The sequence below is a fragment of the Stegostoma tigrinum genome, chromosome 8, assembly GCF_030684315.1.
Source record: "Stegostoma tigrinum isolate sSteTig4 chromosome 8, sSteTig4.hap1, whole genome shotgun sequence".
Taxonomy (NCBI): Eukaryota; Metazoa; Chordata; class Chondrichthyes; order Orectolobiformes; family Stegostomatidae; genus Stegostoma; species Stegostoma tigrinum.
Genome location: NC_081361.1, coordinates 63,049,408 through 63,075,753, shown reverse-complemented (window position 1 = coordinate 63,075,753; position 26,346 = coordinate 63,049,408). Strand labels below are relative to the sequence as shown.

The 26,346-nt window shown below is 42.9% G+C and overlaps 1 protein-coding gene across 2 annotated transcripts in view; it reads right to left on the bottom strand.

Moving 5' to 3' along the window:
* The window catches only part of LOC125456528 (uncharacterized), a 100,645-nt gene extending 74,467 nt beyond the window's left edge, over nucleotides 1–26,178 (bottom strand). For both annotated transcript variants that reach the window (XM_048539725.2, XM_048539722.1), the window contains exons 1-2: nucleotides 25,963–26,178; nucleotides 9,709–9,886 (exon numbers count right to left, since the gene is read on the bottom strand). In XM_048539725.2, coding sequence (XP_048395682.1) covers nucleotides 9,709–9,886; nucleotides 25,963–26,065 — 281 coding nt within the window. In that variant the 5' untranslated portion in view covers nucleotides 26,066–26,178. The remainder of the gene's footprint in view (nucleotides 1–9,708; nucleotides 9,887–25,962) is intronic.
* Nucleotides 26,179–26,346: the final 168 nt, after the last annotated feature.

Below are 26,346 nucleotides of genomic sequence, written 5' to 3'. Positions count from 1 at the left end.
GTGGTTACCTCCGTAAGCACCATGCTTTTAAGGAACTAAGAGACGAGATAGGAGCAATAGTATTCTGATCTGCTAATAATTTTGTCCAACTACAAGACTGGCATCAACCCAATCTGAAAAATTGCTCAGGTATCTCCTGTATACAAATCTAAGTTGGGGAATTACCGCCCAGACGACCTTCAATCATCGGTAAAGTGAAAGAACAGTCATTGACAGTGCTATCACGTAACACTTGGTGAGTGAAAATCTGCTCAATGACATTCAAAGTCAATCAACTCCTGATCCTTTACGCAAACACAGACAAAAGACATGAACTCCAGACATGAGGCAAAAGTGCTCATTCTTGGTAACGAGGCCGCATTTGACAAAATGCATCATCAGGGAGCCTTAGAATCCATAATGTGAGAAAGCAGGCCATTTGGCTCATTGTGTCCACACCGCCCTAAGAGCATCCCATCAGAACTACCTCTACCCTATCTCTGTAATCCCATATTTCCCCATGGATAATCCACCTAATATGCGCATTTTTGGATTGTGGGAGGAAATCAGAGTACCCTGAGGAAACCCACACCGACAGAGAGAATGTGCAAACTTCATGTACCCAAGGGCGCAAACAAATTGGAGTCCCCGTTGCTGTGAGGCAACAGTGCTAACGACTGAGCTACCATGCTGCCCAACAAACCAAAAAATAAATGGGAATTAGCAAGAGCTTCCCCACTGGTTAGACAGTCATACCCAGTACAAAGGAAGATGATGGTGGTTATTGGATCTTAGTCAGCTCAGCTCCAGTACACCACAGAAGTTTTTCAGAGTAACGTCCTCAGGCGAAATGTCTTCAGCGGCTTCATCAGTAATGTTCAAACATAAGATGAAGTACCAGTGTTTGCTGATTAAAATGTAATCTTCAGCACAATTTGTGATTCCTCAGATACTGAAGCAGTTTATGTCCAAATACAGCAAGATCTTGACAATACTCAGGCTTGCATTGACAAATGGCAAGCAACATTCATGTCACACGAGCGCCACCCAATGATCTTTCTAACAAGAAGTAATCTAACAATCTCCCCATGTCAGTCAATGGTATTACCATCACCAAAACCCCCCACAAGAATCAAGGTCCCATGGGTGATGACTAACCAAAAACTAAACTGGTCGAAGTTGCAGAAACCTGCAAGCAGTAACTCACTTCCTGATTCTCCAAAAATTGTCCATCTATAAAGCACAAGCCAGGAGTGTGATGGAATATTCCCCATTTTCCTGGATGGTTGCAACTCTAACAACACAGAAGAAACTTCACACCATCCACAACAAAGCAGCTCACTTGAACAGCATCACATCCGCAAACAATCATTCCCAGCACTGCTGACAGACAGTGGAAGCAGTGCGTCCCATCCCTGGAATGCACTGCAGTAATACACCAAGGCCCTTTAACAACACCTTACAAACTCCCAGTCATCACCATCCATAGACAAGGGCAGTAGCTGCGTGGGAACACCACTGTCTACAAGTTCCCTTCCAAGCCACTCATCATCCTGACTTTGAAACACACTGTTGTTTCTTCACTGCTGGCATGTCAAAGTCTAAGAACTTCCTTTGTCATTGCATTGTGGGTGCTCCTACACCACAGGACTGCACTGATTCAAGAAAGTAGCTCACCACCATCTCCTCAAGGGCAATAAGAGATGGGCAATGCGTGCATTTCCAGAGTGAATAAAAACAGAATGCTGCATCTTAAGTCTCCATTTCTGGAACATTAAAAACCTTCATTATGGAGGGTAAATCCATTCACAGAGTGGCCTGCAGTTAAAACTAGAACCAGATTGTTATATGAATTGTTTCCCCAATAGATAGAGCTTCGACAGATAGTTAGCTGATGCACTTCCAATGCTTGAGATGAAGTTTACACTGCTATAAATGCACTAGATACAAAATTCCCTGAGGGTTTATTTGTTGTGGCCTGCAACTTCAATCAGGCCAACCTCAAGAGGGTGCTACCAAAATACCACCAAAATGACTCCGGCCCTACCAGGGGACCGGACATCCTTGGCCATTGCTACACAACCAAAGATGCCTACCGCTCCTTACCCTGTCTACACTTTGGAAAATCTGTTCACACCATTGTGCTCCTCCTTCCAGCTTACAAGCAGAACTTGAAATGCGAGGACCCAGAACAGAAAGTAGTACAATGCTGACCTGAGGCAGCTTCTCTGGTACTGCTGCGAATCGGTTGACTGGAACATATTCAAGAATTCAGTGGAGAATCTACAGGAATATGCCACCTCATTCATGGGCTACCTTAGCTACTGCATAGAGGACTGTGTGACAAATAAATCAATCCGAATGTTCCCCAACCAGAAACTTGGATGAACCCAGAAATCCATTGCCTACTGAAGGCCAGGCGTGTGGCATTCAAGGCCGATGGCTCAGACCTTTATAAGAAATCCAGATAGTTTGCAAGGCCATTAGAAATGCCAAGAGACAGTACTGGACCAAACTAACCACATAGACATCTGACACCTGTGGCAAGGCCTACAAATCATAACAGGATACAAAATGAAGGAGAACAAAATACAGATAAAGATACATCCCTTCCTGATGTGCTCACTGCCTTTTATGCTTTGTTGAAGCAGAATGCTAGTGGAATGGTGTTAGCTGCCCAACAGCGCCAGATACACCTGTTCCCTCAGTCACCACTACAGATGTCAGATTGGCCTTCTTGAGAGTGAACCCGAGGAAGTGACTGGTCCAGGTGGAGTCCCATGCAGCGCACTCAGATCCTGTGTAGACCAGCTAGCGGGAGTATTTGTTGACATCTTTAACTTCTTCTTGCTACAATCTGAAGTCCCCACCTGCTTCAAGAAGACCACCATCATCCCAATACTAAAAAGAAAACACATACAATGTGCCTCAATGACTACTGCACGGCAGCTCTGACGGCCATAATTATTAAGTGCTTTTAGAGATTAGTCATGGCTCACTGCAACTCTAGCCTCCCAGCCTGCCTTGACCCCTTGCAATATGCCTACCGATGCAACAGGTCTAAGCAGACACATTTCCCGAGCCCTATGCTCATCCCTGGAACACCTGGACAATAAAGATACCTATGTCGAGCTTCTTTCTTATTGAGAACAACTCTCCCTTCAACACCATAATCCCAAAAAATTAATCTCCAAACTCCAAGATTTAAGTCTTGGCTCCACTCTCTGCAACTGGATCCTCAGCTTCCTGACCAGACCGCAGTCAGTGAAGATAGACAACAGCACCTCCTCCACAATAATCCTCAACACTGGAGCCCTGCAAGGATGTGTACTCAGCCCCTTACTGTACTCCCTGTACACTTATGACTGTGTGGCCAAATTTCATCTGAATGCCATCCACAAGTTCACTGATGACATTGCCATTGTCAGCTGCTTATCAAACAATGATAAGTCAGAATACAGGAAGGAGATAGATGCTTGATGTCATGGTGCAAAGATAACAATTTATTCATCAATGTCAGCAAAACTAAAAAACTGATCATCGATTTTAGGGAAGCAAAGAGGAGGACATGCCCCATCTACATCAATGAGGCTGAGGTAGAGAAAGCATCAAGAAAAGCATCAAGGTCCTAGCAATGATGATAACTGACAATGTGTCCTGGTCCTCCCACGTAGATGTGGTGTCCAGAGGACACAACAATGCCTCTTCTTTCTCAGGAGGCCTTGGAAATTCACTGTGTCCATAAGAACGCTCACCAACTTGTATGGATGTACAACTGAAAGCATTCTATTTGGGTTCAAAGCTATTTGGAAGGCAACTGCTCTGTCCAGGGCTGCAAGAAACCACAGAAAGTTGTAAACACTGCCCAGACCATCATGCAAGCCAACCTCCCATCTACAGACTCCATCTACTCTTCTTATTGCCGCAGAAAGGCGGCCAGTATCAAAGACCCCTCGTACCCTGGTTATATTCTCTTCTGACCTCTTCCATCCGGCAGAAGGTAAAGAAGCTGAAACATGTACCAACAGTTTCAAGAACAGCTTCTTCCCCATTGTCATGAGACTGCCGAATGAATCTCTCTAATTTCAACTGAATGTTGATCTTGCTTTTGTACGCCTGCTGTGCAGCCATAACTTGTATGCCTCGCTCTATCTAAATACCCTATGATCTGTATGTCCTTGTATGTTATGATCTGCCTGTACTGCAAGCAAAAACAAAACTTTTCACTGTACTTAGGGTCATGAGACAATGAAGACATTTCAGATGGCATTTAATTACAGGTACTTGCCTTTGTTCCATATTCCTCATTAATTTTGTTTCAAGCATCTATCAATCTCAGATGTAACCATAAAAATTAACCCAGTAGCATAGCTTCTATCATTCTATAATCAGTACAATTTTTTCCTCATTTCACTCTTGTTCGTTCTGGCTCTAGCTTTAGGCATCGTCTCCAGTTAGGCCTCTGCAACAATGTCTCTTTCTAGGCAAAGACATTTGCAGCACAGAAGACAACTTAGTCAATCATGCTTCAGTCAGGCATTTGTTACAGCAATTCAAAACTAATCACAAAGTTCTGCTTTCTTGCCATGGCACTGTACATAGCTCCTGTCTTAGGAAAATACATTGATATCTTTAACTTTGGCTGCAAATGGTGTCGGATCTGTCAGGTGTCATGCATGGGTGGGTTTCTGTGGGCAAATTACTGCTGCTCTTTATAGAATGCTTTAAGACGAATGATTATGGCAATTTCAAAAACTGTAAACGATTATTTGAGAGACATAGTAGTGCTATTTGCAAAATAGATGGTCCTTGAAAAAGTGAATTCCTTGCATGTTGATATAGGTGATGGCATTGATGCAAAGCAAATACGTACATTTTGAAATCAACAAATCATTGTACTTTGATAATCTTGACATTCTGTAAAACTACAGTTCCCTGGAATATTACTGTTAGTTGCTCATGAGGATGTTAATTGCAAACTTGGCCTGGCAAACAAAGCATCTGTTGCTTGTTTGCTCAGCAGGCTAGCAGTTCACTTCTGGGATCCTATGACCATTTCTCCTCCATCGTAAATAATAGAAATAAGTTGGAAATATGCATTGCATTTAAATTGTTGGGGACTAGCCACTAAGTGAATCATACTGTTTTTACATCAATGCGTTCAACTAATGAGTAGCACAAATGATACACAAAGTAATTTTAACTTCCAGTCGACCCAACTTTAGCAGATTAGAAGGCAGCTGCTACGAAGTCAAATCTTGCTGAACACTGCAGCATTGGAGTGGGTCAAAAGTAGATTAAGGAACGGGTATTACTTGGCTTATTCCATGGTTTCCAGGATAACTTTACCATGTGTATTCATCCTTTTTTTTATTTGAGGATGACTACCAGAGGAGTAAATGGTACACAATCAAACAAGGTAGCTAGATACGGCACAGGTGCTATAAATTCACAGACGCCTGCCTCAAGTCTCCTTCAAATGATATTAAGAGTTTCAGACAACATGTCCAAAGCACCAGGAGGGAGGCAGCATTGGAACTGAATGTCAAATATGTTACCCTCAGAGCTATAGATCAATGGCACAAGAATTTCAATGACCTCACTGAGCACACACTGAACTATTCCTTTGCCTCCTTGTTCAGTCTAAAGACCAACACATCCTTGTAACTTAACAAAGACGTTTTGGATAAAGTGAATGAAATGGGCTTCAGACAGGCTGGCATGAGAAAAGACTGCAGCATTACACCTCATTGATAATATTAAGAAAAAGGTACTACTAGAGGTTTGGCAGACAGGTAGAAGACAGAGTGGGGATAAAGGGGTTTTTCAGGATGGCAGCCAGTAACAAGTGAAGTTCCACAGGGGTCCATGTTGGGACAAGTGTTCATGTTATACATTAATAATCTGGACAAAGGAACTGAGGGCATTGTTGCGAAGTTTGCAGATGACACAAAGACAGGTGGAGGGACAGGTAGTGTTCAGCAGGCAGGCTGCAGAAGGACAGGACAGGCTGGGCTAGTAAGCAAGGGACTGGGAGGTGGGATACAATGTGGCAAAGTGAGAGGTTATGCACCTTGACAGGAAAAATACAGGCATAGACTATTTTCCAAATGGGAAAAGGCTTTGGAAATCTAAAGCGCAAAGGCACTTGGGAGCGTTAGTTCAGGATTCTCTTAAGGATAACATGCAGGTTCAGCTGGCAGTTTGGAAGGTAAATGCAATGTCAGCATTCATTTCAAGACAGCTAGAACACAACAGCAGAGATGTACTGATGAGGCTGTCTCAAGATCTGGTCAGCCTGGATCTGGAGTATTGTGAGCAGTTTTGGAACGATGTGCTGGCACTGGAAAGGAGTCTAGAGGAGGCTTAAAAGAATGAAACTGGGAATAAAGAGATTGTCACAAAAAGAGCAGCTGAGGACTCTGGGTTTGTACTCAATAAAGTTTAGAAGCACGATGGGAATCTGACTGAAACTTTGAGGGGCAGGTTGAATTCTGAGGGGCCTGGACAGACTGCACGTGGAGAAGACTTGTAAGAGAAACTAGGACCCAAAAGCACAAGCTTAACGGATACGGACAATCCTTTAGAACTGAGACGGAGGAAGAATCTCTTCAGCAAGGGGATAGTGAATCTGTGGAACTGTTTGCCACAAAGGACCATGGAGGTCAAGTCGTTGAATGTATTAAAGATAGACAGATTGTTTCCTATTGGTAAGGGGATCAAAGACTACAGAGAGAAGGCAGAAGAATGGGCTGAGGAACATATCAGATCTGATTGAACAGCAGAACAAACTCGATGGGCCAAATGGCCTAATTCTGCTGCTTTGTCTTACAGTCTTATCTGAATGCAAATAATTGCAGTACTCTTCTCCATAAAGGACTGGCTCCAAAGTAATAAAGTCCTCCTTGGTAGCAATATATAAACTTTCTTACATGATTAAATTTCAAAAGGACATGACAGACTATAACTATGTTCAAACTATGGTTTGAAATACAATTATGAGCTTTTCCTGATCTATCTAAGCATGGAATCAAACCTTTATTGATCCTAAAGGTCTTCTTGATTGCCAATCTTATGATGACATGTCTCCCATTGTAGTGTTCTTCAGCTGCAGTTGAAGCTCATTCTTAATGGAATAACAATGTATTGATACCTAGAAGCATTTAACTTATGATTTTTGCTCCTGGAAGATCTGGAAGTGTTGTAAGATGAATGCATTGTGAAAGCTTTTAGCATAATATTATGACAGAATCATGCTGCTAAGAAAGTGGTCATTCGCGCATCATTTAAGTCGGTTTTTTTGAAAGAACAATTAGCTTCACTTGCTAACTCTTCTTCTATAACCCAGTAAATACAGCCTTTTGAAAAACTGATCCAATTTCTTTTTGAGGATTACAACTAAATCTGCTTCCAGCTCCTTTCAAATAGTGAATGCCACAACAAAACAATTTTCTGTACACGGGGCTTCTTCTTATGTTCCTTCTGATTTTTTGACAATTACCTGAATTCTGTGTTCTCAGGTTATTGACTCACTTACAAACAGAAACAAGTTTCTCCTTATTCACTCAATCATAGCCCTGACACTTCAAGCAACTCAATTAAATCTTCTCTCAACTTCTCAAAGAAGCTAGAGTCCATTATAAAAGATTAAACAGCACAGCACTTGGAAATCTGTGTCAGAATTAAATGAACTCAGCATGGGTTTTCATAAGGGAAATCATGCTTGACAAATCCACTGGAATTTTTAAGAGGATGTAATGAGTAGAGTTGATAAAGGGGAGCCAGGTAATAACTGAGTAATGAGGGGTTTACTTGGACTTTCAGAAGGTTTTTGATTAGGTCCCACATAAGGGATCACTGGGACAGTAACAAGTCCCACAATGGCACCACCCTGTCCAAGAGGATGACCAGCACCATTTCCATAAAGCAGGGTGCTGACATCCCTGCCTGCTATTTCCAGGCAAACCATCAGCAACTATGCAAGGCAGCCTGCACTGACAGCGCTTGTCTAGGTACGTAATTGGCTTATAAAGATAGCACAGGCATAAGGGCTTCTTATGAATTCAGATGAATATCTGCTGAGTGGCGACTGGCAGAATGGCATATGTCAATTTGGGGTGGAGACTGGATGAGAGATACAGCAAAAGGGCATGGTAGGTAATTAATGAAGCGAGTTTGGTAAGATATGCTGAGCCCTGTGTGGTTAAACCCTCCAAAACAAAACAACCACCTGGAATTAGCCAAAAAATGAAAGCTTGAAGTTCCTATTAAACTTTGTCCTTCGAGAAATAAAAAGAAACTCCTTCTCCATTACTGAATGCGAGTATTTGGTAATTCCAAAAGATTAAGAAAATCTTCATAAACTTCATGTATATCATGATAAATGATGTGAAAATGGACGATCAATATTAAATTTTCATCATTTGACTTTAAATCCTGAGACTTTCATTAGTTGTCAAAAGAATGTTATCGACCTAAAACAATCACCTAAAAAGCCCAGGCAATCTACATGGAATATATGAAACTGGTTTCCTGGGAATTATCATTTTAATCATGAGACCCTGAAATTTAGTGAGGTGTCAAGAAATTTGCATTGCATGCTTTACTCATACTTGCACGATGGTTGAACATATTGAGAGCTGAAAGCTTGCTTACAAACCAAGCAGCTTGGAATGAAATGAGACAGGTATCAGAATTTGAGATGGTACCGCTGAAAAAAGGAATAGGAAAAATTCCTGCACAGTGAGAATTCAAGAACTGCAAACTTTAAAACTCTTTAAAAAATGCATCAATAGCTAAGTACTCTTGCTTCCTGAAGGATTTTTTTTAGATCTATGTTGCTTTTGTTTACTGTTCTAAACACCATTCCCCTACTTCTTTCTAAGCTTTTTACCTATACAATTATATGTATCTGTTTGTTGAGGTGCCATTTTTTCATGGGCAGGAAGTAATAAAACTTCTGTCTCTTTCACTTAAGAAAACCTTGGAATTGGCTCATTCATTTTTGAGCTGGTTAATTAAGTTTAATTGAAGTGCACTGGCTATGTGCTAAAAGAGAATAAAAAGGGGGTTTAAAAAACAGAGATGAGATCTCTCCTTGCCTGGTTGTAACAGTACTTATATTTTGGGTTTGGAAGTAGAATGTTTCCAATCATCCTGACAGATGTCGGACAATTTATTGCAAATTAATAAACACGTCAGGCTTCTTTATTATTAAAAACAAAATCAGAAAAAAACACAACAAGACAGGCAGCCTTTGTGGAGAGAAACAATTAATCTTTCAGGTCAATGACCAGTCACCAGAATTGAAAAGAATTTCATCTAGATTTTAAATGGGAGAGTGGGATGAGGTAGTGGAGTCAATGTCAGCTAGGAGGAGTAAGGAAGACAGTTTGAGACAGGATGGGATGAATGCTAGGGGAGTTTAAAAAACAACTGACGATGCATCAGTCAAATAGAGGGGTAGTAGATATCGTGAAGAGAAAGCGACCTGTTGAGTTCTTGTTCTTATTTCACATTTTCACCATCTGCAGTACTCTGCTTTTGTTTCTTCAGTATACGTTACATATTTACAAATTAGTGTTGTTTCTTAAAGTTGACAGTTCAACATGATTTCCATTCTACAACATGAACATAACTTCGGAGATGAAAATGCAGTGTTCTTACTCAATGTGGCATTCAGTACTGTTACATTATTTAAAATAAACTCTTCGCCTCCTGTGAACTTACTTGCATTGTTCAATATCTTCTATGTGCACCTTTTCCTTATGTTCATGCTGCACAGCCTTCCAGTCAATTTTGTAGTTACTCTTGACTTTGCTCGCAAACGTAACTGCAAGCACAACTCCAGATGGTGTGTCAAAAGACACGACTTTGAACATGGCTGCACCTCCATTTTCAAACAAATCTGGAAAACAACGGCACAATAAAATAAGAATGCATTTTACCATTTAAATTGTAAACATGTGCACTTTTATATTTAGTGTCTGTTGTAGGCAGATTACAGATTTTAAAACAAATCTTTCTCTTGCTATTCTGACCACTTGAACAAAAGTAGATTTTCATTCAATTTTTTCCCTTCTTCTCATAAAAACTTACTGGGGTATATCTCTGTGACTTCCTTAGTTTGTGGACTCTGACGTTATAAGGACAACAATAACACTGTGTTGAAGTTAAACTAAGAATGGCGTTTATTTCACACATTATTCGATGCAGGGGGAGTACTTTGCAACACAGGTTCACTCACAAACGGAAAGGTAGAATTGAAAAGGTTAACAATTACTCAATTACAACTTATGTACATACCCATTTGTATCATCAATAGCAACAGGGGAAGTGCCAGAAACTGGAGATTGGCTAATGTGGTGCTACTATTTAAGGAAAGTGGCAAGGGAAAGCCAGGGAATTACAAACCGGTGGGCCTGCCATTGGTGGCGGGCAAGTCGTTGGAGGGAATCCTGAGGGGCAGGATTTACATGTATTTGGAAAGGCAAGGACTGATTAGGGACAGTCAACATGGCTTTGTGCATGGGAAATTGTCTCACTAACATGATTGAATTTTTTGAAGAAGTAATGAGGATGATGAGGGCAGAGCGGTGGATGAGATCTAGACAGACTTCAGTAAATACATTCGACAAGACTCTGCATGATAGACCAGTTAACAAGGTTAGACCACATGGAATACAGGGAGAACGAGACATTTGGATACAGAACTGGCTTGAAGGTAGAAGACAGACATGACGGTAAAGTGTTGCTTTTCAGGCTGGAGGCATGTGATGTGCAGAATGTCTCAAGGATGGGTGCTGGGTCCAGTGCTTTTCATCATTTATATAAATGCTTTGGATGTGAACATATGAGGTATGGTTAGTAAGTCTGCAGATTACATCAAAATTGGTGTAGTGGACAGTGAAGAAGATTACCTCAGGATGCAACACTAGGATCAGACGGGCCAATGGGCCTTTGAGTGGCAGGTGGAATTTCATTTAGATAAATGTGAGATGCTGCATGTTGGAAAGGCAATTCAGGGTAGGACTATACACTTAATGGTAAGGTCCTGGGCAGTGTTTCTGAACAAAGAGACCTTTATTGGTCAATGCACTGAGTATGGGATTTGGGAAGTCATGTTACAGCTGTATAGGACATTGGTGAGACTGTTTTTGGAATATCATGTTCAGTTCAGGTCTCCTTGCAATTGGAAGGATGTTGCTAAACTTGAAAGAGTTCAGAAAAGATTTATGAGGATGTTGCCACAATTGGAGGACTTGAGCTATAGGGAAAGACCGAGTAGGCTGGGGCTACTTTCCCTGGAGCATCAGAGGCTGAGGGGTGACCTTATAGGGGTTTGTAAAATCATGCACGAAATGCATAGGGTGAATAGCCCAGGTCTTTTCCCTGCGTGCCCGAGTCCAAAACTAGAGGGCATTGGTTTAAGGCAAGAGGGGAAAGAGTTAAAAGGGACTTAAATGGCAACTTTTTCGCAGAGAGGATGATGTCTGGATGAAATAAGCTGCCAGAGGAATGGCTGGAGGCTGATACAACTATAAAATTAAAAGGCATCTGGATGGGTATTTGAATCAGAAGAGCTCAGAGGGATATGTGCCAAATGCTGGCAAAATGGGACCAATTTAATTTGGGATATCTGGTCAGCATAGACAAGTTGGACTGAATGGTCTGTTTCTATGCTGTACAGTTGTATGACTCTATAACGGAGGAATAAAAGAAAGGATATTGATAAACTTAAGATGGAGTCTTAAAGACCAAGTTAGCAGTCTGGAATTTCGTTTGTGGGGATGGTTGATAGACTAGCCCATGGTTGGATAAGTGTAGGCTAGTTCTTCTCTAAAAACAATTTTGAAAGTCTTCTGCGAAAGTTTTGCTGAAATATAACTTCTGCTTTAATGAAAGAATTTTACTTGGAGAGATCACAAATAAGTGAGTGGCTGCTTTTAACAAACAACAGGCTTTTTCTTTTGTAGCACAGAGTTGGGATATTCAGATTGTCAGTAGATATTGCATGGAACAGTGCTGAGCTCTTAACTGACCGTAATTTCAAAATGTAGCTAAAAAAAGTAGTACTGTGGGAGTCAATTACTAAGTCAATAAGATAAAGGCTTGCATTGCTGATAGCCATTGCAGGTGGCCTAGAGGTTAAGTGGAAAGTCATTAATATATCAACATGTCAAATGCAATTCTATTGCACAGGGGTTTTACTTGGAGACAATCATCTGTGGCAGATTACAACACAATAATTAGCATCCCAGACCCATCAGAAGGTACGTGGCGGTGATTGTCCGATATTGATTTAGGAGGTTTCTGGAAGGTTCTAGCTCTGATCTATGCAATAATCAGTCATCAACTAATAATCACTGGGAAATTTGGATTTTTGAAATAGTAGCAGTCAGAATTTGGTTTCAGGTTTATAAAGAAAATATTTTCCTTATAAAACAAGGTCAAAACGTAATTTGTAACAGTGACCTAAATATACCTTTGCTGTTAATCGATGAAATGTTTACGCTGTTGAATTTACAAGAAATAGAGAAAACAAACCAGAAGCCATTAACTAATTTCACTTCGGTTCAGAAGAATCAAGGCTTCATTTTAAGAGAACAGCCATTCTCTAGAAGGGTTTTGGTTTACAAAGTCACCAAGTTGCAAGATCTTATATACAGTTCTTACATTGTCAGGACTGATGAGAGTTTTGGGCCACTAGAACTGAAAGGAAGTTACAAAACTCCCTATCCACTTCAAGGAGAATAACTGCTAAGTGTCAGATAAAAATTAAAGATTTGACATGCAATTGATGTTTCTCTGGGATTGAGTACATGCAATGGACATGGCTGGGAAACAGGTTAAAACTTTGTTTTCCTGATTATGTTAAGATCGCTCGAAACGATCACAGACATAGATGTTTCTGTCTTTGGTACAATAAACTGATCTTGTTGTGCCAAACAACCTTGACAGCCTCATGTGAATATGTTCACCACATGTATATGTGTATCAGAACCATTGTGCCAAGGAATGGGTGATCTCAGCCCATTTGTCCCAATTACCTCACTTCCATTCTGATTAAATTTGCTACTTAAATGTAAGTGGTAGTTGAACTCTGATTCCATCCAAGTTCATAACTGCATGGTCTTCCCAAATGTCTTCTCTATTCAACCAATCTAATCTGGGTCACTCATTGCATCTGTCTAAATAAGGTCAGTGCTGCATGAGCAAGTGAAAGAATTCTGTTAGAAATAAGGTTGCAATAGTATCCAAAAAAATTTCTTGAAAACTGAAATTAAAACAGGAAGAAAATACTGGAGAAAGCAGCAGCCAATATTTGCAGACAGAGGTGCCAGTTTAACAGGTAGAATTTAATGCTGACCCCTCAGGCAGGGCATTTAAATCAGGCTAGGAGTTGCAGGTTGGAGATCCTGAGGCTCCTCGAGCCTGCTCTGCCATTTGATGGGATCATAGTTGATCTGAACCTAGTCATGTCTGCTTTCCTGCATTTTTCCTTTTACCCTTGATTTCCCTTCTGATCAAGAATCTATCCTAGCCTAAAATACACCCAAGGACTCTGTCCCCACAGCTCTCTGTGGCAATGCATTTAAAAAAAAATCATAATCCTTCAAAGAAATTCATCCTCATCTCAGTCTTAAATTGGTATTCCTTTATTTTAAAATTCTACTTTCTGGTCCTAGACTCTCCCATGAGAGGAAGCACCCACTCAGCATTTACCCTGGCAAGCTTCTTAAGAATCCCATATGTTTCAATGAGATCACTTCTCATTCTACCAAACATCAGTGAGTAGAGTCCCAACCCATATAGCCTTTGCTGATAAAACAATCCCACCATACTGGAGATCTTCCCAGTTAGCCTTCTTTGAACCACCTCCATTGAAATGATATCTTATCTCAAATAAGGGAGCCAGAACTGCTCACAGTATTCCAGATGTGGTCTCACCAACACATTGTACAGTTCTAGTAAGACTTCCCATCTCTTCTACTCCAACTCTCTTGAAATAACAGCCAACATTCCATTAGCTTTCCTGATCGCCTGCTGCTAGCTTTCTGTGTGTTGCATACAAGTACCTGAAATCCCTTCATGATGCAGCTTTCTGCAGTTTCTGTCCAATTAAATAACCTTGTTCATTTTGGAAGGCAGAACAAAAGAACAACTTCATATTTTCACACACAATACTCCATTTGCCACTGAGATAAACTATCAAGATCTCTCTGTAAATTGTATCCCTCTCACAACTGCTTTTTCCATCTATTTTTGTTATCCGTTAATTTGGCCATAGTACATTCACTTCCTTCCTTCAAGTCAGTAATCTGTTGTAAACAGTTGCGTTGTGGGCCAGATCAAACCCTCTCAAAATATATCAAGGAGACAGGCTAGACCCTAACTTTTATCTTGTGTAAAGGCAAGTGTAAGGTGTGGCGTTCCAGATGTGATTTGATTGGTCCGCTACTAGGTATGAAGCAAAACACACTTTATTCTTAAAACACAGTTATAATACAAACAAAAATGAAATATTGAAAGGACTCGAATTCTGTTGAAATTCTTAATAAAATAATAAATAATTTATTTACTCATCATCAACTGTTCCAGTATGGCAGTATTCCATAAACACATCCTTGGCAAAGGCAAATTCAGCAAAACACATTTTCCTCATATGTTATTTCCCTTCCAGTCCAGGAGAAAGGAACACATGAAGAATCAACTGAACAGCAGAGAGGGAACTCAAACATTTTCGCGCAGTGGAGAGATAGCTGTAACTATCATCTTCAACAGTCAGCTCCTGACACCAAATGAAAACATCTAAAATACTGGGTCTATGTGAGGCTGACCTCACCCACTCATTCCTCTTTAATCTAATTTAAAAGAAAACACTTAAGGAGCTCAAAGCTATTGGGAATGGGGGCGGGGGAGATCACCAGATGAAATGAGAGGGTGATGCTGTCGAAGTATGGCGTACTGGCCTCTACACTGAAGAAGATAACGAAGTGTGGAGCTGGATGAGCACAGCAGGCCAAGCAGCATCACAGGAGCACAAAAGCTGATGTTTCGGGCCAGGACCCTTCATCACAGAGGGGGATGGGGAGATGGAACTGGAATAAATAGGGAGGGGGAGGCGGACCGAAGATGGAGAGAAAAGATGATAGGTGGAGAGGAGAGTATAGGTGGGGAGGTAGGGTGGGGATAGGACAGTCCAGGGAAGATGGACAGGTCAGGGAGGTGGGATGAGGTTAGTAGGTAGGAAATGGAGGTGCGGCTTGAGATGGGAGGAAGGGATGGGTGAGAGGAAGAACAGGTTAGGGAGGCAGAGACAGGCTGGGCTGGTTTTGGGATGCAGTGGGGGGAGGGAACAAACTGGGCCGGTTGTGGGATGCGGTGGAGGAAGGGGAGATTTTGAAGCTGGTGAAGTCCACATTGATACCATTGGGCTGCAGGGTTCCCACGCGGAATATGAGTTGCTGTTCCTGCAACCTTCGGGTGGCATCCCTGTGGCACTGCAGAAGGCCCATGATGGACATGTCATCTGAAGAATGGGAGGGGGAGTTAAAATGGTTCGCGACTGGGAGGTGCAGTTGTTTATTGCGAACCGAGCGGAGGTGTTCTGCAAAGTGGTCCCCAAGCCTCCGCATTGTCTCCACATTGGGGAAACCAAGCAGAGGCTTGGGGACTGCTTTGCAGAACACCTCCGCTCGGTTCGCAATAAACAACTGCACCTCCCAGTCGCGAACCATTTTAACTCCCCCTCCCATTCTTCAGATGACAAGTCCATCATGGGTCTCCTACAGTGCCACAAGGATGCCACCCTAAGGTTGCAGGAACAGCAACTCATATTCCGCTTGGGAACCCTGCAGCCCAATGGTATCAATGTGGACTTCACCAGCTTCAAAATCTCCCCTTCCCCTACCGCATCCCAAAACCAGCCCAGTTCGTCCCCTCCCCCCACTGCATCACACAACCAGCCCAGCTCATCCCCTCCCCCCACTACATCCCAAAACCAGCCCAGCCTGTCTCTGCCTCCCTAACCTGTTCTTCCCCTCACCCATCCCTTCCTCCCATCTCAAGCTGCACCTCCATTTCCTACCTACTAACCTCATCCCACCTCCTTTGACCTGTCTGTCTTCCCTGGACTGACCTATCCCCTCCCTACCTCCTCACCTATACTCTCCTCTCCACCTATCTTCTTTTCTCTCCATCTTCGGTCCACCTCCCCCTCTCTCCCTATTTATTCCAGAACCCTTTCCCCATCTCCTCTCTGATGAAGGGTCTAGGCCCGAAACGTCAGCTTTTGTGCTCCTGAGATGCTGCTTGGCCTGCTGTGTTCATCCAGCCTCACGTTTTGTTATCTTGGATTCTCCAGCATCTACAGTTCCCATTATCTCTCGACACTGAAGAAGCTGAGTGCCAGCTCTCTGATACCTCCTCTTATCTCCCCTGGACCATGGCCCCACCATGGAGCATCAGACCATTGTGTTAACTAAGCTCACTGACCTCATTTCATTTGATGATGTCCCTCCAACTTCCTCCAAGCTGACAGACCCCAGCCCCACACAGCCCACTTCTACCTCCTTCTGAAAATCCACAAACAGGACTATCCAGGCACCTTCCCCTGAAACCACCAAAATTGTAACACCTTCCCATTTACCTCCTCCCCTGTCACTATATCAGGATCCAAATATACTTTGCAGGTAAAGAAGCATTTTACCTGCACTTCTCAGAATCGAGTTTACGGCCTTCAGTGCTCACAATGTGGTCTCCTCTACACTGGGCAATCAAAGCATAGACTGAATGAATACTTTGCAAAACATCTATGTTCTGCCTACAAGCAAAGACCCTGAGCTTCTAGTTCCCTGCCACTTTAACATACCACCCTGTTCCCTGGCTAACATCTCTGTCTCAGGCTTGCTGGGGTGTTCCAGCAAAGCTCAATGCAAGCTGGAAGAACAACACCTCACTTTCTGCTTGGGGTCCCTGCAGCTGTCCAGACTCAACATCAAGTACAATAATTTTAGGGCCTGAGCCCTCCCATGTCCTAACCCCCAGCCCACACACCAGGGCTTGATATCACATAGTCTGCCATTACATGCTACCACGAACAATCTCCATTAACGACAATTCACTCTCCCAGATGGATCATTATCCACTCCATCTGTCCAAGTGTTCAACTGTTCTCCATCAGTTCTGAGGAAGGGTCACCGGACTGAAACGTTAACTCTGTTTTCTCCTCCACAGATGCTGCCAGACTTGCTGAGCTTTTCTGGCAACTTTGTAATTGTTCTTTCTGTTTGGGTTGTAGCCCCATCCTGTCTTCTGCATACAAACTGATATTTTCCTGGCTACCATCAGTTCTGCGGAAGGATGACTGGACCCGAAACGTTAACTGATTTCTCTTCACAGTTGGTGCCAGACCTGCTGTGCTTTTGCAGCAACTTCTGTTTTGTCCCTTATCCCCACTCACTGTTTTCTGTTCATGAGCCAATTCTTAATCCACGGCAATGCACTACCTGCAACATTGTGAATCCACAACCCACATTTGTGCAAAAACTACATATGCAGCTGACTTAGCTGCAGATCATAGTACTGAAGGTGGTCATCCTGGAACAGCAGGCAGAAGAGCAGAGATTGGTTAATATTGAGATTGCAATTGTAGCTACCATGATAATACAAACTCTGATCTTCGATCCATTCAGTCTGCCTTGACTGAATTCACTGTAATGGGGAATTACTTTTAGACAAGCATCATGCAATGGAGAGGAGGACATACTAGCAGTACCAAGCATACTTAAATATGAGGATCAACTTGGTGATGCCACAGGACGACCTGTGTGCCAAACAATGGAAGCAAAACACACACAGGGCTAAACAATCCCTCAAACAATGGATCTGAACTAAGTTTTATAGTCTTGCCATCCTTATCTAGTTATGAATAGTGGTGGACAATTAAAAAAATTAGGAGGGGCTGGAATCTCCCAAAATCCACATTCTCAGAGAGCAGGTAGCCTAACACATCGGTGCAAAAGATAAGTATGATGAACTTGCATCTATATACAGCTCGAAATGCCGAGCAGATGAGGCTTGCCGATTTATCGATGCCAGCAAACAACCAATTTGATTCACTTGTTGTAATATCGAAGGGATAGCTGAAGATGCCAGACACTGCATTGACTTGCCAACTTTCCTGCAACAGCACTTAAGACTTGTGCTCAAGAACTAGGCATGTCCCTAGCCATTCTGTTCCATTACACCTCCAACATTGACATCTACCTGCGGCAATGTGGAAAATTGCTTAGGTCTGTCCCATGCTCAAAAAGCAGGACAAATCTAACCCAACTAATTATTGCCCTTTCAATCTCAGCTGAATTATCATTTAAAGGTGATGGGTGAAAACACTGGTAATGCCATCAAGCAACACTGGCAAAGAATAATTTGTTGATTGCTGCTCAATATGGCTGTGCCAGGGCAACTCAGCTCCTGACCACATAGCAACCTTGACACAAAGATGGATAGAAAAGCTTGATCCCATGGGTGAGGTGACAGCAACTGCCCTTGACATCAAGGCAGCATTTAAATGTCGCACCAATGAGCCCAAGCAAAACTGGAGTCGATGGGAATTGGGGCTTGGGGGGGCGGTGCTCTCTCCTGATTGGAGGTTAGATGAAGAGAGAAAATGAATGTGGTTGTTGGAGTCCAATCAACCCCAGCCCAAGGACATCACTGCAGGAGTTCCTCAGGATAGTGTTCTAGCCCCAGCCATACTCGGGTAATTCAATAACTTTCCCTCCACTATAAATATTCATTCATGATTGCAAAACATTCAGCAGCCCTCATGATTCCTCAGATACTGAAGCAGTCCATGTGCATAAGCAGAAAGACCTGTACAATATTTTGGTTTGAGCTGACAAGTGGTAACTAACATTTGTATTTTCAACAGTGCCAGGCAATAATCATCTTCAATGAGAGAGAATCTAAGCACTCCCTTTTGACATTCAATGATTTTACCATCTAATCCTTCATTGTCTGCATCCTACGGATTACCATTGACCAGAAACAGAAATGAACCATTATACAAATACAATGCATACAATAGCAGGTCAGAGGCTCAGAATTTTGCAGTCAGCCACTCAGCTTCTGTCTTGCCCAATGCCTGTCCAGCATTTACAAGGGTCAAGTCAGGAGGGTAATAAATGCTCACTTTCCTGAATAATTGCAGCTTCAACAACATGGTGTCCAGGAAAAAAAAACGCCACTTGTCTGGTACCCCATCCACGACCTTCAACATTTATGTCCTTTGCCACTAATGCACAGTGGCAGCACCATGCACCATCTATAAGACATGCTGACATAATTCTTTAAGGCTCCTTTTACCTTCCAAATCCATGATGTTTGCTACTTTGGAAGACAAAGGCAACATATGCTTGTAAACATTACCACCTGCATGTTTCCTCTCAGGCAAACACCACCCTGATACGCAGCTATATCCCCAATTCTGGGTGTGAGTTTGCTCGCTGAGCTGGAAGGTTCGTTTTCAGACATTTCGTCACGATTCTAGGTAACATCATTAGTGAGCCTCTGACGAAGCGCTGGTGTTATGTGCCTCCGATGAAGCGCTGGTGTTATGAGCCTGAGCTACAAATCTTCTCAAAACTCGATATCCCCAACTCTTCAGTGTCACTAGGTCAAAATACTGGAACTGTAACTGAACCTGAAACAGTACTGTTTACATTCCACAACCACAAGGACTGTATTTCATGAAAGCAGCTCATCACCACATTCTGCAGGGCAATTAGGGATGGGTAATAACAGAGATAACAAGGTATAGAGCTGAATGAACACAGCAGGCCAAGCAGCATCATGGGAGTAGGAGTGATGCTGCTTGGCCTGCTGTGTTCATCCAGCTCTACACCTTGTTATCTCGGATTCTCCAGCATCTGCAGCTCCTACTATCTTTGGGTAATAACAGTTGCCCTAGCCAGCAATACCCACATTGGATGAACAAATTAAAAATATGGATTCTCCAACACTACAGGTATACAATGCTAAATTAAACATCTGCACAGCATCACAGAATGGGAAGTTACAGCCTCATTATGATAATATTTACTCCAGGTAATGCCAAACCCAAACTTCATGAACACATCTCTCAACTAATCACACTGTAATCCAGAGACCCAGGTAATGTTCTGGGGACCAAAGTGGAAATCCTGCCATTGCAGATGGTGGAATTTGAATCCAAAAAAATGTCTGGAATGAAAAGTCTGGTGATGCCTATGAAACCACTGGCAATTGTTTTAAAACAAACTATCTAAATAATTAAAGTTCTTTCGGCCTTTAAGTGGTTGAAGGCCCACAGAAGTGTGGCTGATTTTTTATTGTTCTCTGAAATTGGATAGCAAGCCACTCAGTTCTACCGCGACATCGTCCACAGAAAGATTAAACTGGACGGACCGTCTGGTATTGACTAAGGCAGCAAAAATGACAACAGCAAACAGCCCTATCAACTCTGCTTGTTAACTTGCTGTCCTCCTTGTTAGTATCTGGGCTTTCATTCAAAAATTGGGAAAGCTGTCTCAAAGGCTAATCAAGCAGCAGACTGACAGAGTCATACTCATGGAATCACAGCATACAGACAATGTTCTATCACCATCCCTGAACATACCTATCACACTGACAGTTCAGACCCAGAAAAGGTGTTGTCAGCACAATGATATATCACCAGGAGGAGCTTACCCTAGGAGTCATCAGCACTGACTCTGGACCCCGTGAAACTCACGGCACTAGGTCGAATATGGCAAGAAAGCCCGCTGATTCTTACGTACCACCTCTATCTCCACTCCCTGCTTACGAGTCAGTACTCCTCCATATCAAACACAACTTGTTGGGATCACTGACGGTGACTAGAGCACAAAACGTATTCTGGGTGAGTGACTTCAACATCCATTACCAAGAGCAGCTCAGCAGCTCTACTGATCAAACTGGTTGAGTCCTAAAGGACATTGCAGCGTGACTGATTCTGCAGCAGGTGCAGAGGGAACTATGAAGAGAGAGAAAGTCATTCTTAACATTATCCTCACCAATTTGTCTGCTGCAGATGCATATATCTGTGACACTATCATGAAAGGTGGTTATTGCATGGTCTTTGTGAGGATGAAGCCCTTCTTCACACTGACTTCTATAATGACATGTGGCACATTCTCAGTAACTGTGCTAAATGGGTTAGGCTTCGAACAAAGGTAGATATTCAGTTTGTATTCACCAGGGTCACTCAGTTCCTGATCTCATTACAGGGCCTGGGTACAAAGATGAACAAAACAGGTGAATTCCAAAGGTGAGGCGACAGCGACTGGTCATGACTTCAAGACTGTATGTGACCAAGTGTGGCATCAAGAAGCACTTGCAAAACCGGAATCAATGAGATATGAGGGAAAATTCTCTGCAGGTTAAACTCCTCTCCGGCAAAAGGAAGAAATTTGTGGTTATTGAAAGCCAAACATAGGGAGAGGGGGGAGGCAGATCGAAGATGGATAGAGGAGAAGATAGGTGGAAAGGAGACAGACAGGTCAATGAAGCAGGGGTGGTGCCAGTAAAGGTGAGTGTAGGTGGGGAGGTAGGGAGGGGATAGGTCAGTCCAGGGAGGACGGACAGGCCAAGGAGGCGGGATGAGGCTAGTAGGTCGGAGTTGGGGGTGGGTCTTGAGGTTGGAGGAAGGGATAGGTGGGAGGAAGGACAGGTTAGGGAGGCGGGGATGAGCTGGGCTGGTTTTAGGATGCAGTGGGGGGGGGGGGGGGGGAGGAGAGAGATTTTAAAGCTGGTGAAGTTCACATTGATACCATTGGGCTGCAGGTTTCCCAAGTGGAATATGAGGTGCTGTTCCTGCAACCTTCAGGTGGCATCGTTATTGCACTGCATGAGGCCCAGGATAGACATGTCATCTGAGGAATGCGAGGGGGAGTTGAAACAGTTCACGACTGTGAGGTGCAGTCGTTTAGTGCGAACCGAGTGTGGGTGTTCCACAAAGCGGTCCCCAAACCTCTGCTTGGTTTCCTGGATGTGGACGAGGCCACAACGGGAATGGCAGATACAGTATACCACATTAGCAGATGAGCAGGTGAACATCTACTAGATGTGGAAAGTCTTCTTGGGCCCTGGAATGGAGGTGAGGGGGAGGTGTAGGGACAGGTGTAGCACTTCCTGCGGTTGCAGGGAAAAGTGCTGGTTGTGGTGGGGCTGGAGGGGAGTGTGGAGCGGACAAGGGAGTCATGGAGAGACTGGTCCCTCCAGAGAGCAGATAAGGGTGGAGTGGAAAAAATGTCTTAGGTGCTGGGGTCGGATTGCAGATGGCAGAAGTTTCGCAGGATGATGCGTTGGATCCAGAGTTTGGTGGGGCGGTACGTGATGATGAGGGGGATTCTGTTTTGGTTGTTATTGTGGGGAGAGAGTGTGAGGGATGAGTTGCAGGAAATGCGGGAGACCCGGTTGACGGTGTTCTCAACCACTGCGGGGGGAGAAGTTGCGGTCCTTGAAAAATGAGGACATCTGAAATAGTCAGGAGTGGAATGTCTCATCCTGGGAGCAGATGTGGCAGAGGCGAAGGAATTGGGAATAGGGGATGGCATTTTCGCGGGAAGGTGGGTCGGAGGAGGTGTATTCCAGGTGGCTGTGGGAGTTGGTGGGCTTGAAATGGATACCGGTTTCCAGGTGGTTGCCAGAGATGAAAACAGAGAGGTCCAGGAAGGAGAGAGAGGTATCAGAGGTGGTCCAGGTGAACATAGGGTTGGGGTGGAAGGTGTTAGTGAAGTGAATTGACTGTTTGAGCTCCTCGTGGGAGTAGGAGGTGGCGCTGATACAGTCATCGGTATAATGGAGGAAGAGGTGGAGTTTAGGGCCAGTGTAGCTATGGATGAGGGATTGTTCCACGTAACCTACAAAGAGGCAGGCATTGCTCGGGCCCACGCGAATCCCCATGGCCACGCCCTTTGTCTGCAGGAAGTGGGAGGAATTGAAAGAGAAGTTGTTCAGGGAGAGGGCGAGTTTGGCTAAGCAAATGAGGGTGTCAGTGGAGGGGGACTGGTCAGACCTGCTGGACAGGAAGATGTGGAGGGCCTTTAGGCCATCTGTATGGGGAATGCAGGTGTATAAGGACTGGGCGTCCATGGTTAGGACCAGGGAATTGCAAGTTCTGGAGGAGGTGGAGGGCACGGGTGGCATCATGGACGTAGGTAGAGAGTTCCTGGACCAAGGGGGAGAAAATGGAGCCTTACCGTCCACCATTTCTGAAGAAGGGTCTCGGCCCAAAACATCTACTTTCCCGCTTATCTGATGCTGCTTGGCCTGCTGTGTTCATCCAGCTCTACACCTCGACCTTAAAGGATCATCTTTTTGCTAAATTAATTCATAGAACTGGGTGTCGCTGACTCGGCTTGCATTTATTGCCAATCCCTAATTTCTCAGAGGGCAGTGGATCTGGAATGACATGTAGGCTCGACTAGCTAAGGCAGATTTCCCTCTCTGAACAATAATACACAGTCACCACAACCTGGCTCTCCATTCCAGATTTTATTGAATTCAAATTTCACTGTTTGCTGTGATGGGATACAAACACCTATCAACAGAACACTAATCTGGGGTTTACTGTATTGCTGGGCCAGTGACATTACCATGACACCACTGCATCAGAGGTAAAGCTTTAGTTACCATGGATAATGCATACTATCCCAAATGCCAAATCTTCCATTTGTCATATCATCAATGTGATCCTGAGATGGAGAAGGGTATGCAATTTAAAAACTCAGCAAGAAAACCTTTAAACAGCCATTCTGAGAAACTAGCTAACCAGATGGACAGAATCAGGGGATGCATTGTTGTTGGACATGGATCCTGCTGCAACCTGTTCCATATTTTGAAGTTGAGAATCCCCTTAAGTCCAATTAGCCCAACTTGTTGCAATCTTTTTGTACTCATGAGAAAATTAAAATGTGCAGGAAATGACCAGCTAGTCCATTAAGCCTATTCCATAAAATGATATGTTAGGGAATTTGATTCACACAACTCTCATACCACCAACTCTAAGTGATGCAAAAAAAGAAGCTTTCAGGGAAAAAGTGTCCATACAACTCTGTAAAACACCATTAGGTAATCATATCTGATTCAGGAAACCACACTGACCGTATTAACTGATATTCCAGCTAATTTTATATGCTATGATAGCTGCCTGAACCAGGATTTGCCCCAAACTGTCTTTTAAAGGCATGCAGCCAATAAGCATTTTCCCAAATGTACCTTATCCTCCAGGCTCATTATCCTCTCAGAAAATAATCTTATGATTTATAGCCTAATTTCATTCTTTGGCAATTTAGAAGCATGACCTCCAGTCTCTCCTATCTTTCCTCATTGAAATAGCATGGCAATGTTAAATGTAGACATGACTTTTTTTTAAATCATCTGGGTAATTAAGATTTTTCAGATTGGTACAATAATTGTGTCTCTCCACTAAATCTTTCCTAATGCCTCTGAATCACTCAGTGCAGTGACCAAAAATGGACTCAATTTTCTAAGCAAAGCCTAACCGCAGTCAAGTTGTTTGGGTAAAATAGTATGTTTTAATAATACTAAATCATACTGCAAGTGAAATTCAATATCCTGTCTGCTACTGAAAACTCCATACAGCACTGATTGTAAACCTTAAGGGAATTGTGCTATACAACATCAAGGGCTTCCATGCTTCAACAGATTTGAATTCCATACCTTCGAGGGTAGAAGTACAATTAATAGTGGTCCTCCTAAGTGCACAACTGTCAGGTCCTCTGCAGGACACAGCAGACAATATTCAGAAACCTTGGAATGGATTATACTTGTCGTACTTCCCAATTCTCTAATTAATGGAATTACTGAAACAAGGACAGAAATTGCTGGAGAAACTCAGCAAATCTGGTAGCATCTGTGAAGAGAAAGCAGAGCTGATGATGAGAGTTCAGTTTCTCTTCACAGAAAGCGTTAACTTATATCTATTATTGCAGCCTACCTTCACATTTTGTCCATACGTTTCCTGCATCATATATAATCACAAGGACAAAGCTTTTTCTTGAAATTGTGAGAAAATATCACATAATAGTTTAAGGCTTCTTAATGTTATTAATCTACATATGTTTAAAATCACTGCTCTATGAGTTTTGTGGCACTGTGATCTCTGGTTCCATGTGTCCTGGAGGCTGCGTCATAGCACATCTGAACAGGCTGATCAAATATTGTTAAAATGGTACTTGAAATGGTATTTTAATAAATTCTACCATCCCAGATCATGGCTAATCATCTGACTCAATGCCATTTTCATGGGATATCTCCCAAAGAAGGAGACATTAGCAGAAGTGCACAAAAGCTTGCTTCACGAGAGGGTGTTAAAGAACATCTTGAAGCTAACTCAGGTATGGAGGTGGAGGGCATTAGTGTAGAAATTTCAGAAATTAAGGCCTAAACAGCAGAAGATGTATTTACAATGGCATTATTAAAACCCTGCCCTCCCCCACACAAACGAAGAAAAATATCTGTGAAGCGCATGCAATGTCAATTTATATTCCTGAGATAAAATATTCCATCAAGGAGGAAAATAACACAAGTTCATGCCTGCACTTTACCACAGGTGAAGAAAGATTAAGAAACGACAATGAGTAAATCTGATGTGGCGGCCGAATCAGAGTTGACAAAAAAAATCGAGACCGAGTGAACCTAATTTGGTTACTGGGACGCCTAGCAAACAATACAAATACTGAATATTCATTTTACCATTTGCACCGAGGAAGCAAATAAAAAATCGATGTAAACCAATTATTTTAATAATAAATTCCGACCTACATCCTAGTGGTCATAATTTTGTTTTGAACAATGTTCGATGCAAACGATACACTTAATTCTAACAAAAAGCCAAAAAGACAATTATTTTAATACGAAGTAAAATGCTAATCAATAAGACAATGAACATCTTACCAATGCTAGTGTCTGCATCAGGTTTCTTCATTAACGCCGGGTTCCGGATAGTCTCAAAAATAAAGATGTAAAGAAATAATTTTTTTTTGAAATTTGACAACATTTGTCCAAGAGGAACTGAAAAGGCGTTAAAATGTCATTTTGCGGAAGAAGCAGCAGATATCCCTCAACCCCAGGAAAATGAGCCAAGCAAGTTGTCACCCATGGCACGTTCCCACGGCCCTGGAACCTAGACACAGTCAGCCCCGCCCCCGGGGCACCTGCCCCTTTTGTGACATACAGACCAAAGTCTCGCGACGTTTTGCAGGTTGACACCTGGATGGCACGTGGCATTGTGTGTCACAGAAAGAAGAAGAATCCCAGAGGGTTTGGAAACTTTGCATT